At 40.3% G+C, this 19,896-nt stretch overlaps 1 protein-coding gene across 1 annotated transcript; it reads left to right on the forward strand.

Moving 5' to 3' along the window:
- Positions 1 to 803: 803 nt before the first annotated feature.
- LOC311051644 (sodium-dependent phosphate transport protein 2B-like) lies at positions 804 to 17,984 on the forward strand (the record flags this gene model as incomplete). The annotated part of the gene is made up of 14 exons (XM_084066228.1): positions 804 to 885; positions 2,424 to 2,571; positions 7,332 to 7,378; positions 7,614 to 7,721; positions 7,895 to 8,023; positions 10,753 to 10,896; positions 11,535 to 11,646; positions 12,046 to 12,241; positions 12,412 to 12,507; positions 14,080 to 14,200; positions 14,539 to 14,706; positions 14,954 to 15,079; positions 15,231 to 15,355; positions 16,908 to 17,984. 14 exons carry the CDS (start codon positions 804 to 806, stop codon positions 17,400 to 17,402), a joined length of 2,097 nt encoding a protein of 698 aa, XP_083922354.1. The 3' UTR covers positions 17,403 to 17,984.
- Positions 17,985 to 19,896: the final 1,912 nt, after the last annotated feature.

The following is a 19,896-nucleotide window of genomic DNA, read 5'->3' on the forward strand; positions in this document are numbered from 1 at the left end:
TAGAGAAAACCTTTGATCTCATTGAAACATGAGTCTTGTTGCTAAGGTTTGATATGCTGTCATATGGTTGAACATCCTCCTGAGCATCATAAACATTGTGACTGAAGCACAGTCATTTCCACATTTTCCACATCCCCATCTTCTCCATTTTCCTCCTCAGCAGCCTCATGCTGCTGGGGCCTTTCAGTAGGCCTGTTATGAGCCTCTAGCTGGGGTTGGCTTGGTGGTCCTCTGGCTACTGAGAACCAGGCGTTAACATCTTCAATGCATCCATCTTTATATTTATTGACCTTTGAGAACCAGTTATTTTGCTTGTTCATCAAGTGGAATAATAGTCATTAAAGAATCATGCAGTGCATTGTCATTTTCAGACACTTTCATCAAGGCATCAAGTTGTGCTTTAACCAGTGAAACATTTTTCTCATCTTTCATGAGCTCTTTAATAGAGGTTATCAGAGCTTTTGTTTCCTCCACTTTCTTTTTAAGTTCCTTTTGGATTGATTCGATTTTATTTGCCAGGGCCTTTTCAGTGAGGTTTATTCTCCTTTTTTCCCCATGTCCTTTCTTCCAACATGTGAACCAACTTTTGTTCCACTCATTTTGAATAAACAACGAAATGATCACAGTCAGTGAGAATCCAATACAAAGCCACATAAACAGCCACAGCGATCGCAAAGAGAGCAGCCAGCGCACGTTAATCGTTTGTCTCACACACACACACACACACACACACACACACACACACACACACACACACACACACACACAATAAAAGCTTGGCCCGGCGGGCCGCGCACACCACAATGACAGTTTCCACTCAGCAGCAGAACCAGCTCAAACTGTTCCAAACGAACCAACATGGGTCAACAGCAGAACCAAAAACGGGTCGGGTTACGTTACCGCTCGTCCTCCGTGATACGCTCCGTTCCGTGGTGTGTGTGTGTGTGTGTGTGTGTGTGTGTGTGTGTGTGTGTGTGTGTGTGTGTGTGTGTGTGTGTGTGTGTGTGTGTGTGTGTGTGTCCGCGGCTCCGTGCGTGCCTGCGTGCATGTCATTCCATTGTTTGTTTGTTTGTTTGTTTGCATGCGTTGCTCACTTGCTCCGCGTCCAACGTGTGATTTTTCGTGTCCTTCCGTGGCTCCAATCCGTCTCCTTTGTGTCACTCTTTGCTAACAAATGTATGGCGACTACCAAACATATTAGTCACCGAGAGGCTATATCGGGGGGAAAGTTTACTTGCCAGACGCGCTGCTTGTCATTAAAATCACTGTTCCAAGGTACTGAGTTTGTTCATTGTATTAAAGTTTAAAAGGTATTTCATTTAGCGACATCATGACATAGTGAATAGTAGGCTATACCGTGCGGTTAGCAAAGTTGGACTTCCCCCATTCACCCCCTCTCCATTTCAGTGATAAAAACCGCAGGTGAACAGCTGACTTTACTACCACTGTCTGACTGACGTAGCACCAACACCACGTGACCTCTTTGTGAATGACATGATCAATGAATCAATTAAAACCCATAACAACCCATTATAGCTGCCTGTACCTGTCACCAACAACGGTGGCTCCTTACGGATCGTCACAATATATGCTAAAAACGCACTGTAGAATAAAAAACAATTAAAAAACAAGTTGGAGTTGAAGTTGGAGTTGGTGTTTAATAAAACATGAAAATGACTAGGACAACCTTTTCGATCCCATTAATTTCAATTCTATGTTTTTATAGGCATTTCTGCAGGCTTTGTATAACGTAGTGGTTCTACAAGCAAGCACATCAGTGCAGGTGGTTTCAGAGTTACTTCTCTGAAGCAAGAGTTACAAGGTCTTATACATTTATTGTGAAAAAAAATTACAGCAATTCATTGATGTGAAAAAAGGAAATTTACTTTTACTTTTACTTAAGTATTTTACGTGTTTTTAAAAGCATACTCTTGATTACTTAAGTACATTTAAAAGCAATTACTTTTATACTCTTACTCGAGTAACATTTTGACTGGGCTACTTTTACTTGTAGTGGAGTAAATTTAACCAAGGAGTATCAGTACTCTTACTCAAGTACTGGGGTCGAGTACTCTGTCCACCTCTGTCAATATGAGCTCTCCGGTGCACATGACATTTAATTGATTATTTTTCATAACTGATTAACTGTTGCAGTTGTTTAGTTGATGTATATATATATGACAGTTGGTTTTTGGAACCGACACAATTTATTTTGCTAACAAAATTGCTTGTACTCATACATTTTTGTAGGGGGCGCTATAATACCAGCTTTCATGAGGCCTAGAGATTTAGCATGGTGCATTGTTGACATTTTCTGTCAGTTGAAATCTATCTCCGGTTGATAAAGTGACTTTAACCCTGGTGTCCTAATGCATTTTCACACTCATCTCTGTATGGCTTTCTTTTTCTTGACGTCCCTGCAGTGAATGGCAACGTGAAGGAGGATCCCATCGACAACAAAACCTCCCAGCAGATTCAGGAGCTTGTGGCCACGTTGACCAATCAGTCTGGCCTGGACATCATCCGTATCCACAAGCCTTTCCACACAGACAAGCCCAGCATCCAGGGACAGTGGCATCCTTTCACCAACCCACCACCTTCTATGGCCCCAGTTATACCTTCTATTGGCCCATTCTATAGGCTCAGTTATACCTTCTATTGGCCCAGTTATACCTTCTATAGGCCCAGTTATACCTTCTATAGGCCCAGTTATACCTTGTATAGGCCCAGATGCGCGCGCGCGCACACACACACACACACGCTAAAAATCACACCCAGTGTGAAGAGAGTGGTGCCTTTGAAAGTGTAACTGGTTGCATCCTTGTGTTGCAATCAGCAACAATATGTTGTCACGTGACACGTGACAACATATTGTCACGTGTCACGTGAAGCTTGACCAATCAGCCGTGCTCAAATATACGGACGGACGGACACACGGACGGACGGACATACGGACACACGGACAAAGTCAAATGTAGGAGTGGTTGGCACCACTCAAAAATCACACCCTGTGTGAAGGAAGCGGTGCCTTTGATGAGCCCCGTATTGATGTTGTCATCAATGTTTGTTTATTGGACAGACACACACCCGGACAGACACACGGACACCCGGACACACGGACACACAGACAAAGTCAGATATAGAGCGGTTGGCACCGCTAAAAATGGATGATTAAAAGAATGAAAAGAGAGAAAACTGTACAATAAGGCTCGCCCCCCCTTTAAATGACGTAGTTATGGATATCTAAAATGACGTAGTTTTGGATATCTAAAATGGTAGTTTGTCTTAGTAAGAACTGCATTGTAGATATCTGAAAGAGTACATCCTCCTAGTAAGAATTCTATTGCATATATCCAGAATGTTGGTTTTAGATATCCAGAATGCAGTTACGGATATCCGACACTAAAAGCCCAATACACATGAATGGGAAAAGTGACGTCATTCCTCCTAGGAAGAATGACGTTTCGGATATCTCAAATGACAGTTCCTCCTAGGAGGAATGTCATTATGGATATCCGAAACGTTAGTTTTGACTAGGAAGAACTGAATTATAGATATCTAGTATACATATTCAGTCTAGCTATTACATGTTAAAACAGCCACTTGTATTTTTTTACGGATTTTAAGATATCTGAAATAGAATCTTGACTAGGAGAAATCAAATTATAGATATCTTGAAATACAATTTATACTAGTAAGAATGGCATTATGGATATCTTTAATTACAATTATGACTAGTGAGAATACAGTTTTGACTAGGAGAAACGTGTTTTTGGCTATCTAAAACATATATTACAGATAGGAGCATGGTTCGATTAAATGTTAAAACGGCTTGCCATAACCACAAGGTGTCTGTCCGCATTAGAGATACAAATAGGCTCTTCACAGCAGCCATATTATTTATGAAGACATTCACAGGTGTTGCCAATGATACTAATGAAGGCTCTGTTCCATTCTGGTCAAACAGAGTCAGGGTGCTGATATTGTGCTGATATTGTGCATGTTGGCCCACTGGAAACACTCTGTTACACCAGTGGGTCTACAGTTGGGGTCCAGGGAGTCAGGGACCCTCATGGCATGGGCTTCCAAATGGCCCCTTACAGGTGTGTAACTCTGAGGGGAGTGTACAAATGGAACCAAATGGACCCGTAAGGGTCCATTTGGTTCCATTTGTACACTCTCAGAGTTGTGGGGGTCGTGCAAACCTCTGTGCTAGACTAAATGGAACAGAGCCTTCATTAGTATCATTGGTAACACCTGTGAAAGAAGTGATAATATGGCTGCTGTGCATAGAGCCTATTAGGAGAAGAAAATCAACTTTTATCGACCTGCGAGATTTGGGGAGATGGTCCATCTGCAGTCTGACAGACGAGAGGGCTCTGTCCCTTAGTTTTAACTCTATGCTCTGTCCCCATAAGAGAGGAGAAGCAAGAGGGGGAGAAGCAAGGAGACCATTGGATTTGTTTACTAGTCCCTCCAGTTGGTTGGTATATCTTTCTATATTAACAATCTTTGATCAAAATAAGAATAACCTACAGTAACTGTAGTTCTCCATTGCAACCAGCAGAGGTCAGCTTTATCAAGGCACTGATTCATTTCTGATCTGACTTCAGTAAGTTCTCTGTTGCACACTGACTTTATATACAGTGAGTATGCCTACATACTGTGCAGACTAATAGTAGTATCAGTATAATATATGTTATAGTTGTATAGTAGGCCTAGTTGTAAAGTAGGCTATATTATATTATATCATGATCACATTTCCCACAAACTGAACTGAGATAGCTATATCAATATTAAGGTGCCAAACTTTGGTGAAATGTAAGGTTAAAAGCTAATCATTCTTTTTTTTTTAAACAAATATCTTTATTAGCTTCACAGTTTTTACATGAAATCAGTTAGACATTTTGTATTTTTTCATTTTCTCCCTTTTCCCATCCCTCCCCTCATATTGTTATTGCTGTCACATTTTCCTTTTCAAAAAATAAAGACAAAAAAAATCTGTATCAAATGCAGTGGAACAAAGAAATGTACCTGACAAAAACAACAAAACATGACTTAAATTCAAAAGCTAATTATTCTTACATTTGGAGGTCCACAAATTGTTTTAAGCCCACTATTGAGAGAGGTGTGCACAGTGCACCTCCCTAACACAGTCCAATTTTTTGAAAACGTTAGGCTACTCGTTACTTTGTAGATTTTGATTATTATCACTAAACATACATTACCCACTCTACAATTTCGGCCAGACAGATTTTTTTTTACACATTTTAAACTTGTGAAATGGGACATTCTGCATATTGAGTACTTTCCGGTACTGTAAGTAATTTTGATTGTACTTTTACTCAAGTAAATTATTGAATTCCGCACTTTTACTTGTAACAGAGTATTTCTACATCGCAGAATTCATACTTTTACTTAAGTAAGAAATGTGAGTACTTTTTGGATGCACTTCCTGGGAGGTCACATGTATGTGGACGGACTAGGAGGAACGCAGGACGCGCAGGTAGGCGCCTCTATCCACCGTTATAAGGCTCCTGACTGTATAGGCGCTACAGGTAGGCTACACAACAGGTACGTGTTCATTGACTGCCATCACGACGATCTGTCCATATCATATCATGTCATATACGCTGCTAATGATAGATTGAATGATGTTATAACGTTTGGAAATCAACTGCAGTCCTCTGGATATTTATATTGGGAGGACATAGGAGGATTTCCCATATAGCTGTGGTCCATCGCGTTAGAAGGAGTTCTCCTTAACGCTATGTTACTTTTCAGCCCAAACAAAGACGGTTTTAAGATGTTGAAAGCCTACTTTCTTCAGTGGGAACACTCGGAGCCCCCCATCTCACGTCTAAAATACACTTTTTGTACAGAAAAGAAAATACTCCACCCGATGGATTTTTTTTTTAGTTATTTCATTGCGCCCCCTACAGATCTGGTCAATGGGATTATTCTATTGACAAGTTCTGTAGGGGGCGCAGTGGAGCAACTAAAACGATGTTCCATCCGGTGAAATATTTTCTTTTCTGGTCTAAAAGTGTATTTTAGACGTGAGGTTGGGGGGCTCCGAGTGTTCCCACTAAGGAAAGTAGGCTTTACACATGTTAAAACCGTCTTTGTTTTGGTGAGTAGCGAAAGTGTAGGCCTATGTTGTATTTTGTACTACAGACGAGAGGCGGTTCTACCGCGTGCGGGCAACGGCTCTAAAGTAACATAGCGGTTAAGGAGAACTCCTTCTAACGCTATGGGCCAGAGCTAGATTTCCCACTTCGGGAGTGCATGCATGTATGCTTTTACTACTATTGTCTAATACTAATTGGGTATAGAAAGCTTATACCTACCAATCTCAATTGCATCAAATGAAACGAATGAAAAGTTATCCTACTGTTACTGTGGTCTGTTCTGGCATTAATATCTGATTCCCTGTCTGATATGGCTCAATGGCTGCATATCAATGGAATCGGTCGAAATCTATTAAGTTACTCGTTGAGACAGCACGTGGCCCTCAGTAATGAATAGAACTAGCCTAACTGTTGCTAATAGGCCTATTGTTGCGAGTTGCGACTTGTGTTGATATCGTTTTTTTTACTTTCTTTCTTTCTGTGTCTGTTCTTCTAAACTGCAGCGTTGGCTCTGGCAACCATGTATTTCCCACGCGGGATCAATAAAGGTTTATCTATATTAGAAAAAGAAAGATCTCCACAGTAAAATAACTTTATATTGGCGATTTCTCTCGGACCCTTACGCTGTCCAGGGTGCTGAATTGTGCACAGGCTATAGTGTGGTTCTCAACATATTCAGCCGCGACCACCAAAATGATCATATTTGAACTGGGGGTTTTGATCCCTTAATTCTTTTGAGCAGTTTTTGTTAGCAGTATGTACACAGTTCATGAAAACTAAAAATAATGAAGGGATCAAAGTGTTCCCTACATTTCTTCGAGCAGTATCTTATTTGACAATTTGGCCAATGTTTGACCAGTTTTTATAGTATAGTTTGTTGATGACTTTTGATGCAGTGATCTTGGAAACTTGTAGTTGAAGATGTTTAAATGTGATGATGCAGTCATTTGATAATGTTGGAAATGAGTTGATGTAGTTGATGCCCTCAGCTTTTGCTGAATTGATGCCACTAGTCTGGAGTTTTGAATATGGTTTATAATCACATGTCTTCTGCATTTCTTTGTTTTTTTTTGGCCCCTATTGAGCGATAGAAAGGCAGTTCTGTGGAGAACAGTCCTCCTATGCAATTTCACGAGACTAAACACAACGTCAGTATTGATATTAATGAACTTATCTTCATTCTGTTTTCTGTTTATGCAGCATGGCTGTTCAGCCTGGACTTGAGGTTGATTCCTCCCCCAATCTAGGTAAGTCCATTTCCTTTGACAATCCTTATATCTTCACAATCTGTGCTGGTGTTTTATTTTATTTTAATTTAATTTTGGTAAAAGATATACAAGTAAAATCACAATATAACTTAAACCCAGCTAACACGTTAAAGCATAATGAAACACTTGTTTCCAACGTGGTCCTGCAGCATAACTAAAAATAAATGGTACCAAATTCCTCTCTCAAATCTCTATCCTCCATTACTGCCCAAAGACCCGGTCATTCTACCATCAGTGGACCTCACACAGGAGGGCCCAGTAGATATGAATGGTGGCCCCAGGGATCTGCCCCGGCTAGAGAACACGGGGCCCAAGTGGTCAGGTGAGAGAATGCCTCTGTTCCCATTGTGCAATAATGCTTGATTCATACTCCATCAAATGATGATGTCGCTCGCCGAAAATAGCCCGTCTACAAGTTCACTGAGCTTGTAGATTCGGCTATTTTTGCGGGAAAACAACCCGTTGCTGATTGAGTTCTTTTTGGTGCTTGAACAGAACTGGACACCAAGTGGAAGGTCTTGAAAGTCCTCAAGGCTATAACCAAGCTGTCCCTGCTGATGGCCGATTTCTACATAATCGTGTGTTCTCTGCACCTCTTGAGCATCGCTTTCCAGCTGATCGGAGGTAACAATGCATCACTGAATTAGATCCACACAGCGTGAGCCCTAACCCTAACACAGAAAGCAGATGTTATCATTTGATAAGGATTGTTGAGCCATTTTTATGGCCACACATTTGCTATGGTCCAGTGAGGCAACTGGCCCGCCAGCAATGATATCTGGCCCGCAAATTATTTAGTGAATAATTTCTGATTATAGACTATAATGTCCAAATAGAGAATCTACCCGCACCTGAAGAATGCTTATTATACTTTTATTTCATTTATGTTAAGAGTGAATGACAGGCACATCGTGAATTTGTGTATTTTGTCTCATGTGTTACTTGTTTCACATGCATTCAACACTATTTCTCTGTATGTGGCCTTCACACAATGATTACAGAAGCATTTTTATCAGCGTGTCACATGCTGGTGTCGTCAGAGCAGAAGCTTACATTGTAACACAGGTTTGCTGAGTGAAGAGACTCTACAGTACCCCACTACATATGTCAGGCAGTGGTGGAAAAAGTACTAAAATGTTTTACTTAAGTAAAAGAATCAATACTGCAATGTAGAAATACTCTGTTACAAGTAAACGTCCTGTATAAAAAAAATACTTGAGTAAACGTACAAAAGTATTGGTATCAAAATGTATTTATACCAAAAGTAGAAAGTATACTCATTATACAGAATGTCTCATTTCACAAATGTTTAAAAAAAGGTGTCTTAAAATCTTTTGAAAATAGCAGATCTACAAGCTCACAGTGTGTCGCATCGCGACGCATTGTGAGCTTGTAGATCGGCTATTTTCAAATGGCCGAAATGTACATAGGGCTGAAGTGGTTAATGTATGTTTTGTAATAATAATCAAAATCTACAAAGTAACTAGTAACTACATTTTTCAAATAATTGTAGTGGAGTAAAAGTACAATATTTGCCTCTGAGATGTAGTGGAGTAGAAATAAAAGTATTGCAAATTGGAAATACTTCAGTAAAGTATTCATAAAACCCACAGACACACGTAACCACTTTTACGTAAAAGAAAAAAGAAGAAAAATAGATCTACAAGCTCACAACGGGTTGTAATGTACAGCGTTGAAATGTGGAGATATGAGGTTTCTGCCCAACAGCAATGATATGTAATACGTAGGGTGGAGAAATAGTCATGACACGATAGAGAACCCAAACGCAGGACTGCAAGGCAGGTGGTGATCATAACCCCTGGTGTTCAACCCATTCAGACCGGGAACACATCTGTGTGTCATTTTTAGATTTCTTTGGGCTATTCAAAAATAGCAGATCTACAAGCTCATAGCGCGGCACCGAGTGCTGCACTATGAGCTTGTAGATCTGCTATTTTTGAAAAATTGTGAAAATGTGTGCAAATCTTTGAATATATATATATATATATTTTAAAGTGAATATTTTAACTCAAATCTTTGCTTCTGAATCCTAAGGTTTAAAAAAGAAAATGTTTTATTATGTTGCTATAATATCAGTGGTTCTCAATGATATTATATGTATTTGTCCGTGAACCCCCCCATCTCAAAATATGTTGTTCCAGGGACCCCCAGAAGCAAATATTTGAGTTAAAAATGTGTATATATATATATATATATTCAAAGATTTGCACACATTTTCAAGTATTTTTTTCTTCCAAAATAGGGCTATTTTTGAATAGCCCAAAGACATCTAGAAATGACACACAGATGCGTCTTAATGAGTTAACATACAGGTGAAACAGCTAACAAAGAACTTGAGAACACATCACTGTCAGGCAGAAACATTGTATCTCATTGTATTCTGCAACATTGTGCAAGTGTCACGCAAAAGTAGCAAAAATTGCTGATCCAAAAGCTCACAATGCATCACATTGCAATACGATGTGAGCTTGTAGATCTACTAATTAGAAACATATTTCACCGGTGATTATTAACAAGTATTGACAAGAGCTTGAGATTGACTAAATGATAACCACATGGGATCCACTGCAAAACTGGGTCTTTTTCTTTTCCATTTCCTGAAATGTAACGGATATACACACAAGGGTGATTAGGCAAACAATGAATGAGGCACAACGTGGCAAAGTCTCAACCGCGTGACAGTCTGTAACACTTGGTCACACACACAGTTCCATCAACATGCAGTAGGCTAATGAACCTTTATACAGTAGTATTATGGTATAAGAAGGTATAATTATTGTGTAAGACGGTCTTTCTCAAGTTCCAGTTCTTAAATTAGCCATTGATGATGTTCTGGCCCTAATGGCTTGGGGGAAAAAACTGTCTCAAGGTCCGACTTACAGCTATTTGAAAATAGCCATTCTACAAGCTCACAATGCGTCGCATTATGAGCTTGTAGATCGGCAATTTTCAAAAGATTTGCATAATTTTATATGAAAACTGTTATGAGATGGGACATTCTGCATAATGGGTACTTTCTACTTTTGGTCCAATTTGATACCAATGCTTTTGTACTTTTAGTCAAGTAAATTTGTAATTCCAGACTTTTACTTGCAACAGAGTGTTTCTACTTTGCAGTATTGATACTTTTACTTAAGTATACAATATGAGTACTTTTTTCCACCACTGTCTACAGTAGTTTATACTTGTGTAACACAAATTGTTCCTGTAGCCCTCACTCACACAAAGTGCTGGTGGAGGTGCTATTATCTAACGGTTTGTATGGAGTGGTGCGCTGCCATGTTTTTGACCTTCTTTTGTCTTTTGACTCCTTGTGTTGCACACACACGCAGGCAAGGCAGCTGGCGACATATTCAAGGACAACGTTGTGTTGTCCAATCCTGTGGCCGGCTGCGTGATGGGGATGCTGGTCACCGTGATATTCCAGAGCTCCACGCCGTCCTCCTCGATGGTGGTCAGCATGGTGTCCGCCGGACGTAAGCACGTACACGTGGATCTGCTGTAAATGTAGAAGTGCTCTGTTACAAGTAAAAGTCCGGAATTCAAAATTTACTTGAGTAAAAGTACAAAGGTATTGGTGTCAAAGGTATTGGTATCAAACTTAATTTACCAAAAGTAAAAGTTCTAAAATGTTTGAAAATGGCAGATCTACAAGCTTGCAACGCGTCGCGGTGCGATGAGTTGTGACGCGTTGTGAGCTTGTAGATCGGCTATTTTCAAATAGTCTGGGTATAAAATAGGGCTAAAGTGGTTAATGTATGTTTCATAATGTAATAATTTATACCTGCAAAGTAACTAGTAACTAAAGTTTTCAAATAATTGTAGTCGAGTAAAAGTACATTATTTGCCTCCGAGATGTAGTGGAGTAGAAGTAAAAGTATTGAAAATTGGAAATACTCCAGTAAAGTAAAAGTACCTCAAAAAGTACAGTACTTAAGTAAATGTGCTGTGTTACTTTACACCACTGCACATAATGGATATGTTTTCACATGCAACATCTATACACAGGTGTGTGTGCAACAAGTTAACACACCCACTCCACACTATGCAGTTACACACAAACACACAGAGACATTGTTGGTGATGTGTTAATACGGTTTGTTCTCATTCGCAGTTCTGTGTGTCAAATCAGCGGTGCCCATAATCATGGGCATCAACATTGGAGCCACGGTCACAAGCTACATTGTGGCGGGGATGCAGGCAGGGGACCAAAATCTATTGGGCAGGTAAATAATAATGATTGTCCATAGGGACGTCCGATATTGGCTTTTTTAACCGATATCCGATATTCCGATATTGTCCAAATCTTAATTTCCAATTCCGATATATGCGGTCTTTTTCACCAAAAGTCAACTAATTGCCAGGTAACAACAATCATATATCTAATAAAATAAAATGGCTATAATATCAATATAATATCTAATACATATCTACTACATCTAATTTAATACAGTGATGTTGTTAGGTTTTCAATTAAGTGAGTCCCGGGACTCACTGGTGGTCATTTGAATGAGTTCCACTTATCTTAGATTAGATGTTGGCCTATTTGACCGTGCAGAAGCATAATTGCCTTGATGCCTATAACATTAAGCAGGTTATTTGATAAAAGTCTTTTTGACTTCCAGGGTATTTGCTGATGCCGCTGTCAATGCCATCTTCAACTGGCTGACTGTGGCGGTCCTTCTGCCCGTCGAGGGGATGACAGGATTTCTGGAGAAACTCACCAAGCTCGTGATCGACTCCTTCAACATCCAAGGTGGAGTCAACGCCCCGGAACTGTTCAATGTCATCGCGAAGCCCCTCATCGACGCCATCATCCAGGTAGCATCACGGACACAATCATTCACAGCATAACTGAGAGACTCTAGAGATGCTACCATGTCTACAGGCACAATCTATTCTATAGGATGAGCTGTGTTAGTGGAATGACCACATCGGTGTGATAAATAATGCAAAAGCCCTACTGATATGTCTAATGTGTTTGCCTGTAGCTGGACAAATCAGTTATCAGAGACATTGCCACTGGTGATCCAGAAGCCAGAAACAAAAGTCTGATCAAAGTCTGGTGTAAAACGAGAGAAGAGACGGTAAGGATTCATTAATGGCTTCATCGCTTTTTAAAGTCCTGTTTAGCAAGCTCATACTCAGTGCAAAACTGCCAGGTTATTGAGCCTCTCCATTGTGTATGTTAGCTGTAACACTGAGCTGAATGAAAAAGGCTGGTCATTACACTTTTATTTGGGTCCAAAGCCCTTGCCAGCTACCTCTTTTTCTTCCCAGTGTATGTACAGGTCCTGGTGTAGCAAGGAGATTCACACCAAAATGATCAGTTAAAAATCACAGACACGGTGCAGATGAAATTAATGTTTATAGACATGTATTGTCTGCAGTGTTGGGGGTAACGGTGTTAAAATTAACGGCGTTACTGTAACAGAATACTTTTTGGGGTAACAGAGTAACCTAACATGTTAGTTTAGCAATTATGGTACTTCGTTACTAGTTACGTTTTCAAATTGGTAATCCGTTTTTAAAAAGATGTCCCTGACATCAATGTTGTCCTTTCCTTCTCTTGCGCAACAGAATCTCCAGTGCGCGCAGCCTGCAGTCTATGGAGAGGCCAGCACAACAGCTGCTGTGTGTGGCCTTTCATCATAAAGTTTAAATATAAAAACTTCGAAATTAAACAAATATGTTCAGCTCAGCTATATAACTTCAGTTAACTTGGCATATGCTTACATTTTTATAAGATGATCGGATCATCTGTGATAACTGATAACAACGTTTTGGAAACGTCGGATTTTCATGTTGCGCTCGCGCTGCTGTCTCGTTAAACCCAGCTGGGTGAATATCCAACACTTCACGACGGTAAATGCTACGTTCATGTTCACTGCATTAAAGTAAGCTACAAGCAAACATGTCCACGTAATGTTGCAGGCTGAGGCTTTACAGGCTTATTTGGTTTCCAAAATGCTTAGTGTTGTATATTCTGTCGCGCCTCATTGTTTATGCTGCTCAAAAGAACAGCTGTCGACATGCCATGACGCAAAGATAGCTTGTATGTCTGTTCTTTTGGCGACGCACAGACATTACGCGTTGTCGCAAATGTATGTGGGGTTGAGAGGCTATGATGTAAACTTACAGTAGCCTACTAGATTATAGCTGGCAGTTGTCACAATATTATGATTATTATGAGTATTATAATTAGGAACAAAGGGAGTCTACAGGTGCGCCTCAGCCTAATGGCCAGTCCAGTGCGTCACAGGGGCAGGGATAACAGATGCAGACGTCTGAGTATTAATTAATACTGAGGGTGTCACTGTGTAAGGATAAATGGAACAAATGTTCAAAAATGGGTTTTAGATGTCAGTAAAGTATAAATGTAATCCAAAAGTATTCTAGTGAGTTACTTTTCTCAGTGGGTAATCCTGTAATGTAACAGATTATTTTTTAATGGCAGTAATCTTGTAACCTAACCCTAACTTTAAAAAGTAACGTTACCCAACACTGATTGTCTGTATTGGAGAAGGTGCTTAATTATGTGGAGTTTATTAGGAAGATGTCAGTCATTGTGTGTTGCATTGGTACATTGCCTGATCTCAAAAGTATTGCATATTTTCTTAGGACTATCAAAGATTTGGTTTTGAATTCTTTCATCCCAGATTCTAATGAACGTGACAGCCCCAGGCCCGGAGAACTGCACTGCCGGTGTCCCCTGTTGGCAGGAGAACAACCTGACCTGGACCCAAACCAATGTGACTGAGACCATAAACCTTGAGAAATGTAAGTATAACTGTGCAGCCACAATCTCACAGCCGACTGCTGATCCTAAAAGCAGAATCGAACGCAAGGGGCCAAAGTTAAAAGGCGTTTATTCACAACAAGCGAAGGGACCGGGGGGGGGATGGTGTGGATCCACGGAGACGAGGTGAGCTGGCAGGCAAGCAAGCATGACAGGGCGGCGGCAGCAGGCTTTGGTGGCTTTAGCGATGACGTGTTGCCGCTCTGATCTATGTAACACCTGAGATTCGAAACCCTGAGCTACTGCATCGGGCTAGGGCTAGGCTCATGATCGTCAGGCAGGACTACTCCATATGCGCGTGTCTGAATGTCTCCCTCAGGTGTGCACATCTTCACCAACGTCAACCTGTCCGACCTCACCGTGGGAGTCATCCTGCTCCCGCTGATGTTGTTCGTCCTCTACTGTGGCTTCATTGTGGTCTGCAAAACCCTCAACTCCATGCTGAAGGGACAGGGGGCTGTGGTCATTAAGAAGGTGCTCAACACAGGTAAATAATACCTAATAATAATACATAATACATAAACAAGTTAACCAAAGAGAGGGAAGAGCAGTGTCTGTCTGTGCTCAGCCATGTTACTTTCAATGGTAATTTACTTACATTCTTTACAGAGTTAAAGTAACACTGGTACTGCAGATGTTGTTGTTTTTTAAATCCCCTTTAGTGTGGTGTGGTCCAGTGGTAAGAAGAAGTGAGATCATTCATGCTGTGTTCTAATCACCTGGTGTTGTTTTAGTTTGTCTAGATCTCCCCTTCCCTTTCGGCTGGGTCCCGGGTTACATCGCCATTGTGGTGGGAGCAGGAATGACCATTATCTTTCAGAGCAGCTCTGTCTTCACCTCAGCCATAATGCCTCTTGTCGGTATGTTTATTCATGGCACCTTCACAATGATGTGAATACCTTTGTTTTAGCCGCAAGTTCATATAGAATCAAGATTCAATATCGGGGTCAATGTTATTAATTAAAAGAATGTCAGACAAAATAATGCTGTCTTAACTTCTTGTCCCATCAGGTGCTGGTGTCATCAGCCTGGAGAGAGCCTATCCTCTGACTCTGGGCTCAAACATCGGCTCAACAGCCACAGCTATCCTGACTGCTATGGCCTGCCCTGGAGAAACATTAGCCCACGCATTACAGGTCACTCACTAATGTTTGTGCTTGTATCTTTTGCATATTTACTTTGGTAAATGATGAATAATGATGACCTTGTTTAGAACCAACGTCAACTGTATTGTCACATCACAAGTTTGCAGGTGTAAAGGTTTTCAGTTACATACATAATGAGGAGAAAAATAACAAACATCAAAACAGAACAGTAACAAACATAAACATAAAGTGTACTAAAAAAATTAAGCCAGAGTAGCTCAGACTCTTATTGAAACATACCTAGTAGCAGATTCCAAATATGTCTCACTGTCATATACGTTTGAGTTTATTTAGGATCCCCATTAGCTGTGACAGATGGCAACAGCTATTCTTCTGGGTCCACACAAGAACAATATACAAACATTCAAAAAGCAAAAAAAAACAGTTTACACAGAACATAAAAAATAAGATAAAATACAGTTCAACAAACAAGGTTAATGCATAAATAAATTGCAAGGCAAGAGGACATAAAAGTCTGAAGGACATAAAAGCATGGATGGCCCTAAACTTCCTTAATTTTAATGAAATGCTTTTATCAGCTGAGGCTTTTAGCCAAAGTCAAGTCTGCTGTAACCGTTTCTGATTTTGAACGTCTTATCCATGCTTTTATCTCAACCCGACTTGACTACTGTGATGCACTTTATGTATGTTGGCGTTAGCCAAGCCTGCTTGTCACGACTACAGTTAGTCCAAAACGCGGCTGCTCGCCTCTTAACAGGGGCACGGAAGTATGATCACATCTCCCCGAGTCTTGCCTCCCTACACTGGCTCCCTGTTCATTACAGGATTCAGTTTAAGACGATAATGTTTGTATAAGTCTCTAAATGGGTTGGCACCCTTGTACATATCGGAGCTTCTATCTCCCAATAACTCTACAAGGGTCTTGAGGGCTACTGACCAGTCACTTATTAAGGTCCCACCAACAAAACTGAAAACCCGGGGAGATAGATCATATTCCGCCTTATGGCGCCCAAACTGTGGAACGAGCTTCCACCCCACGTTAGAGCGTCTCAAACCCTGCCTGTGTTTAAATCCCGTTTGAAAACTCACTTGTTCTCCTTGGCGTTCGAAAATTCAGACTGAGAGTTGCTGTTTCCACTAGGCATTGTGTCTATATGATGTCCTGTTTATTGTCTATAGTTTTGCTCTTGTATATTTTACACTTTGGTTCAACGCTGTTGTTTTAAATGTGCTCTATAAATAAAGTGGATTGGATTGGATTGGAAGAGAAAAAGAAATACTGAGCTGAAAACCATACACTAAATATGAATTTCACCTCTGTACAGTATATAAGCACAAAACATCCTTCACCATACAGAAAGAGAGAGATAGTGATATTGCCAGTGTAATAGGAGCGTCTGGTAACAAGGCTCTGTGCCTGTTCAGCAGTCTGAAAGCCTGGCTGTGGAAACTGTCCCATAGTCTGTTTGGTATTTGATGCTGTGGTATTATTGCCTGCATGTGCCACGGTTTGCTAACAGCATGAACAGATTGTGGCTGGGGTGGTGATTGTCTTTGCGTTTGTGTTCAATTTCTTTTTCAGATCGCACTTTGTCATTTCTTCTTCAACGTTGTGGGCGTCCTGCTGTGGTACCCCGTCCCGTTCACGCGGCTGCCCGTCCGGCTGGCCAAGCGCCTTGGCGACATCACGGCCAAATACCGCTGGTTCTCCCTGCTCCACCTCCTCCTCTGTTTCCTGGTCATTCCGGGAACCGTGTTCCTCCTGTCGCTAGCCGGCTGGAAAGTCCTCGTCGGTTTCACCGCGCTTGTCATCGCCGCGGGCGCCGTAGTCGTCGCCGTCGACGTGATGCAGTCCCGCTGTCCTCGCTTCCTCCCCAGCATTCTGCGGAACTGGGACTTCCTGCCGCGCCCGCCACGCTCCACCGAACCGTGGGACGTGGTGGCCTCTGCCTCGCGCCTCCGTTGCCGGAAATGCTTCAAAAAGAGTCACACCAGCGAGTATGACGTCACAAGTTCACCACACATGGAGATGCGGGCAGTGGGGGAGAGAATTACTGAGTGCATTTACTCAGTATAATTCTGAGGGACAGTATTTTTTAATTTACTTGCGTTTGTCCATTTTTCAATACTTTGTACTTTTACTCCACTAGGATATCTGGCATCAGGGGCGCCGATTTATGTCCGCGCTATTGGGTGCGCAACGCATGCGCGACCAGAAAATGTGTGTTTTTTTCCGGGTTTGTTACCTTTTGTTTTTTTTTGTTACTTTCATGCTGTTAATTCTTTTAATTTGGTACAAAATATGTACTCCATGAAGTGCAGATATCGGAGGTTTTTTCTTTGTCTTTTTTTTGTGATGAGTTTGTGATGGGTGCTCGTCATTTCTCCTGGGTGCTTTAGCCCAGAGGCACCCACAGTATCGGCGCCCTTGTCTGGTATCCTAGTCTCTTAGAGGCCCACACGGTTCTCTCTGCACTGTATTGATGTGATTATTTACCTTGTTTATTGACCAGAGTTCAATAAACACTTTGGCACTGTCGGGTGGAAACCTCATGTGTCCAAAACAGTTGCTTTTCAGGAAATGGAAAATAGAACCCGTGTTCCAATGGATCCAATTCGGTTATTATTTAATCACAAGTTCTTGTGAATACTTTTGGTTGGTTCAGACTTAGCAGATCTACCAGCTCGTGAGCTTGTAGATCGACAATTATTGCTACTTTTGTGTGACACTGTAGTAAAGAAGTAAAGTTGAAATATGGTGACACGAGGTTTCTTCCCGACAGCAGCAACTTATTAAGTCTCTCTGGACAAGAGCGTCTGCTAAATGTCTAAACTGTAAATTGTAAATTGTAAATCTCAGAGGCAAATATTGTACTTTTTACATCACTATAATTATTAGAAAACTTTAGTTACAAGTTATTTTGTAGATTTAGATTCTTATTTTTTGTAAATTACATTAACCAATTACGCCCCTTTTTTTATACTTTGTCTTTTTGATAATAGCCAATCTAAGCTCACAACGCATTGTGGTATGATACGTTGTGAGCTTGTAGATCTGCTATTTTCAAAAGATTTTGACACATTTTAAACCTTTGAAAAAAACTTGTGAAATGGGACATTCTGCATAATGGGAACTTTTACATTTAGTACTTTAAGTATACTTTGATGGCAATACTTTTCTACTTTTACTCAATTTTGAATACCAGACTTTTACGTGAAGGCTAACAGAGTATTTCTGCATTGTTGTATTGCTACTGTTACTTATTGTTAAAACATCTTAGATGGGCTTGTATATAGGGTTTAAGTGGTTAAGAAAATCCCCCACTTTTTACTGTATGTAAGTAATGTCAGGGGTGTACAGCTCAACCCTGGTCTGTTCATAATGTTTTGACTCTGTTGTAATGTTGGATGATGTGCACAGCATTAGTTTGAACTTTTATCAGTAAATGTTTAGCCTAAAGTAGAATTTGTTATTCTTCAGTCTTCAAAAAATATTATTTTCAAGCACACATACTGTGCATACAACCACAGAAAGGAAAAGAAAACACTATTTATATTTGCCCATCATCTTAAATTAAAATTACTATCTAATATAATGCATACAATCCTGTAAATAACCATCGTTATCTTTTTTGACTGACTGACTGATGAATGAAGTACCTGTCGGGTGGAAATGTCCAAAACCGTTACATTTCAGCATCAAAAGTAGCAGATCTACAAGCTTGAGCTTGCGGATCCGCAACTTTTGATGCTTTTGTGTGACGCTGTAGTATGATCAAGTAGGGCGTTAATAAACAAAACAATTAAAATAATTATGGAGATATAGAGGTTTCTGCCTGACAGCGACATTTAACTAGTCAGAGAAACACACAGTTAAGTCCGATAAAGGTTAATTATTGAAGGAAATGTTATATTGAAAAGAAATGAATGATGAAAGGAAATTGAAAATATATGTTGGTGGAATGAGGGGAGAATAGGTGGTACAAAGACAAATAGATATATTTACACCATATAACATTTTCTGATTAACAAATATTTCATGTTTCATATGTTCTGTTTCTTTTGTGAACTGTTTGTTGTTGATGTTGATCATGCAGCATTTCCTTCTGGCTGTGCAACAAAATGCCCCTCAGTGATAATAAAGTTTACCTTGACCTTCATAAACACACATTTATTTATTGAAATGTATCTCCTTAACGTTAAAATACAAGACATAACACCTCGGTCAGCTATATTAAAGAGAATTTAAAAACAATCTATAAAATACAAGACATAACACTTGTTGTAACTTAACACGTGAATCAAAAATACATTTCACAAAACACAGCAGCAGCAGGCCCTATTTCACAACACTTTGTGTACTTTTTATTTAGCCTACAGGGTGATATAATAATAGTCTTGTATTTTATTGCATTTGTAATTTGTATATGCCATTATTATAATGTAAAAAATCTCTCCAAATTGCATGACGTATTTGACCGTTCCTTCTTCACAAAGCCTCCCAGTGGTGTTTTTTTTTTACCCGGTGGGGAGGTTTGTCCCTTCCTAATATCCGTTGCTGCCAGTGTTGC

Source organism: Gymnoscopelus microlampas (genome assembly GCF_963454915.1).
Source record: "Gymnoscopelus microlampas genome assembly, chromosome: 9".
NCBI lineage: Eukaryota > Metazoa > Chordata > Actinopteri > Myctophiformes > Myctophidae > Gymnoscopelus > Gymnoscopelus microlampas.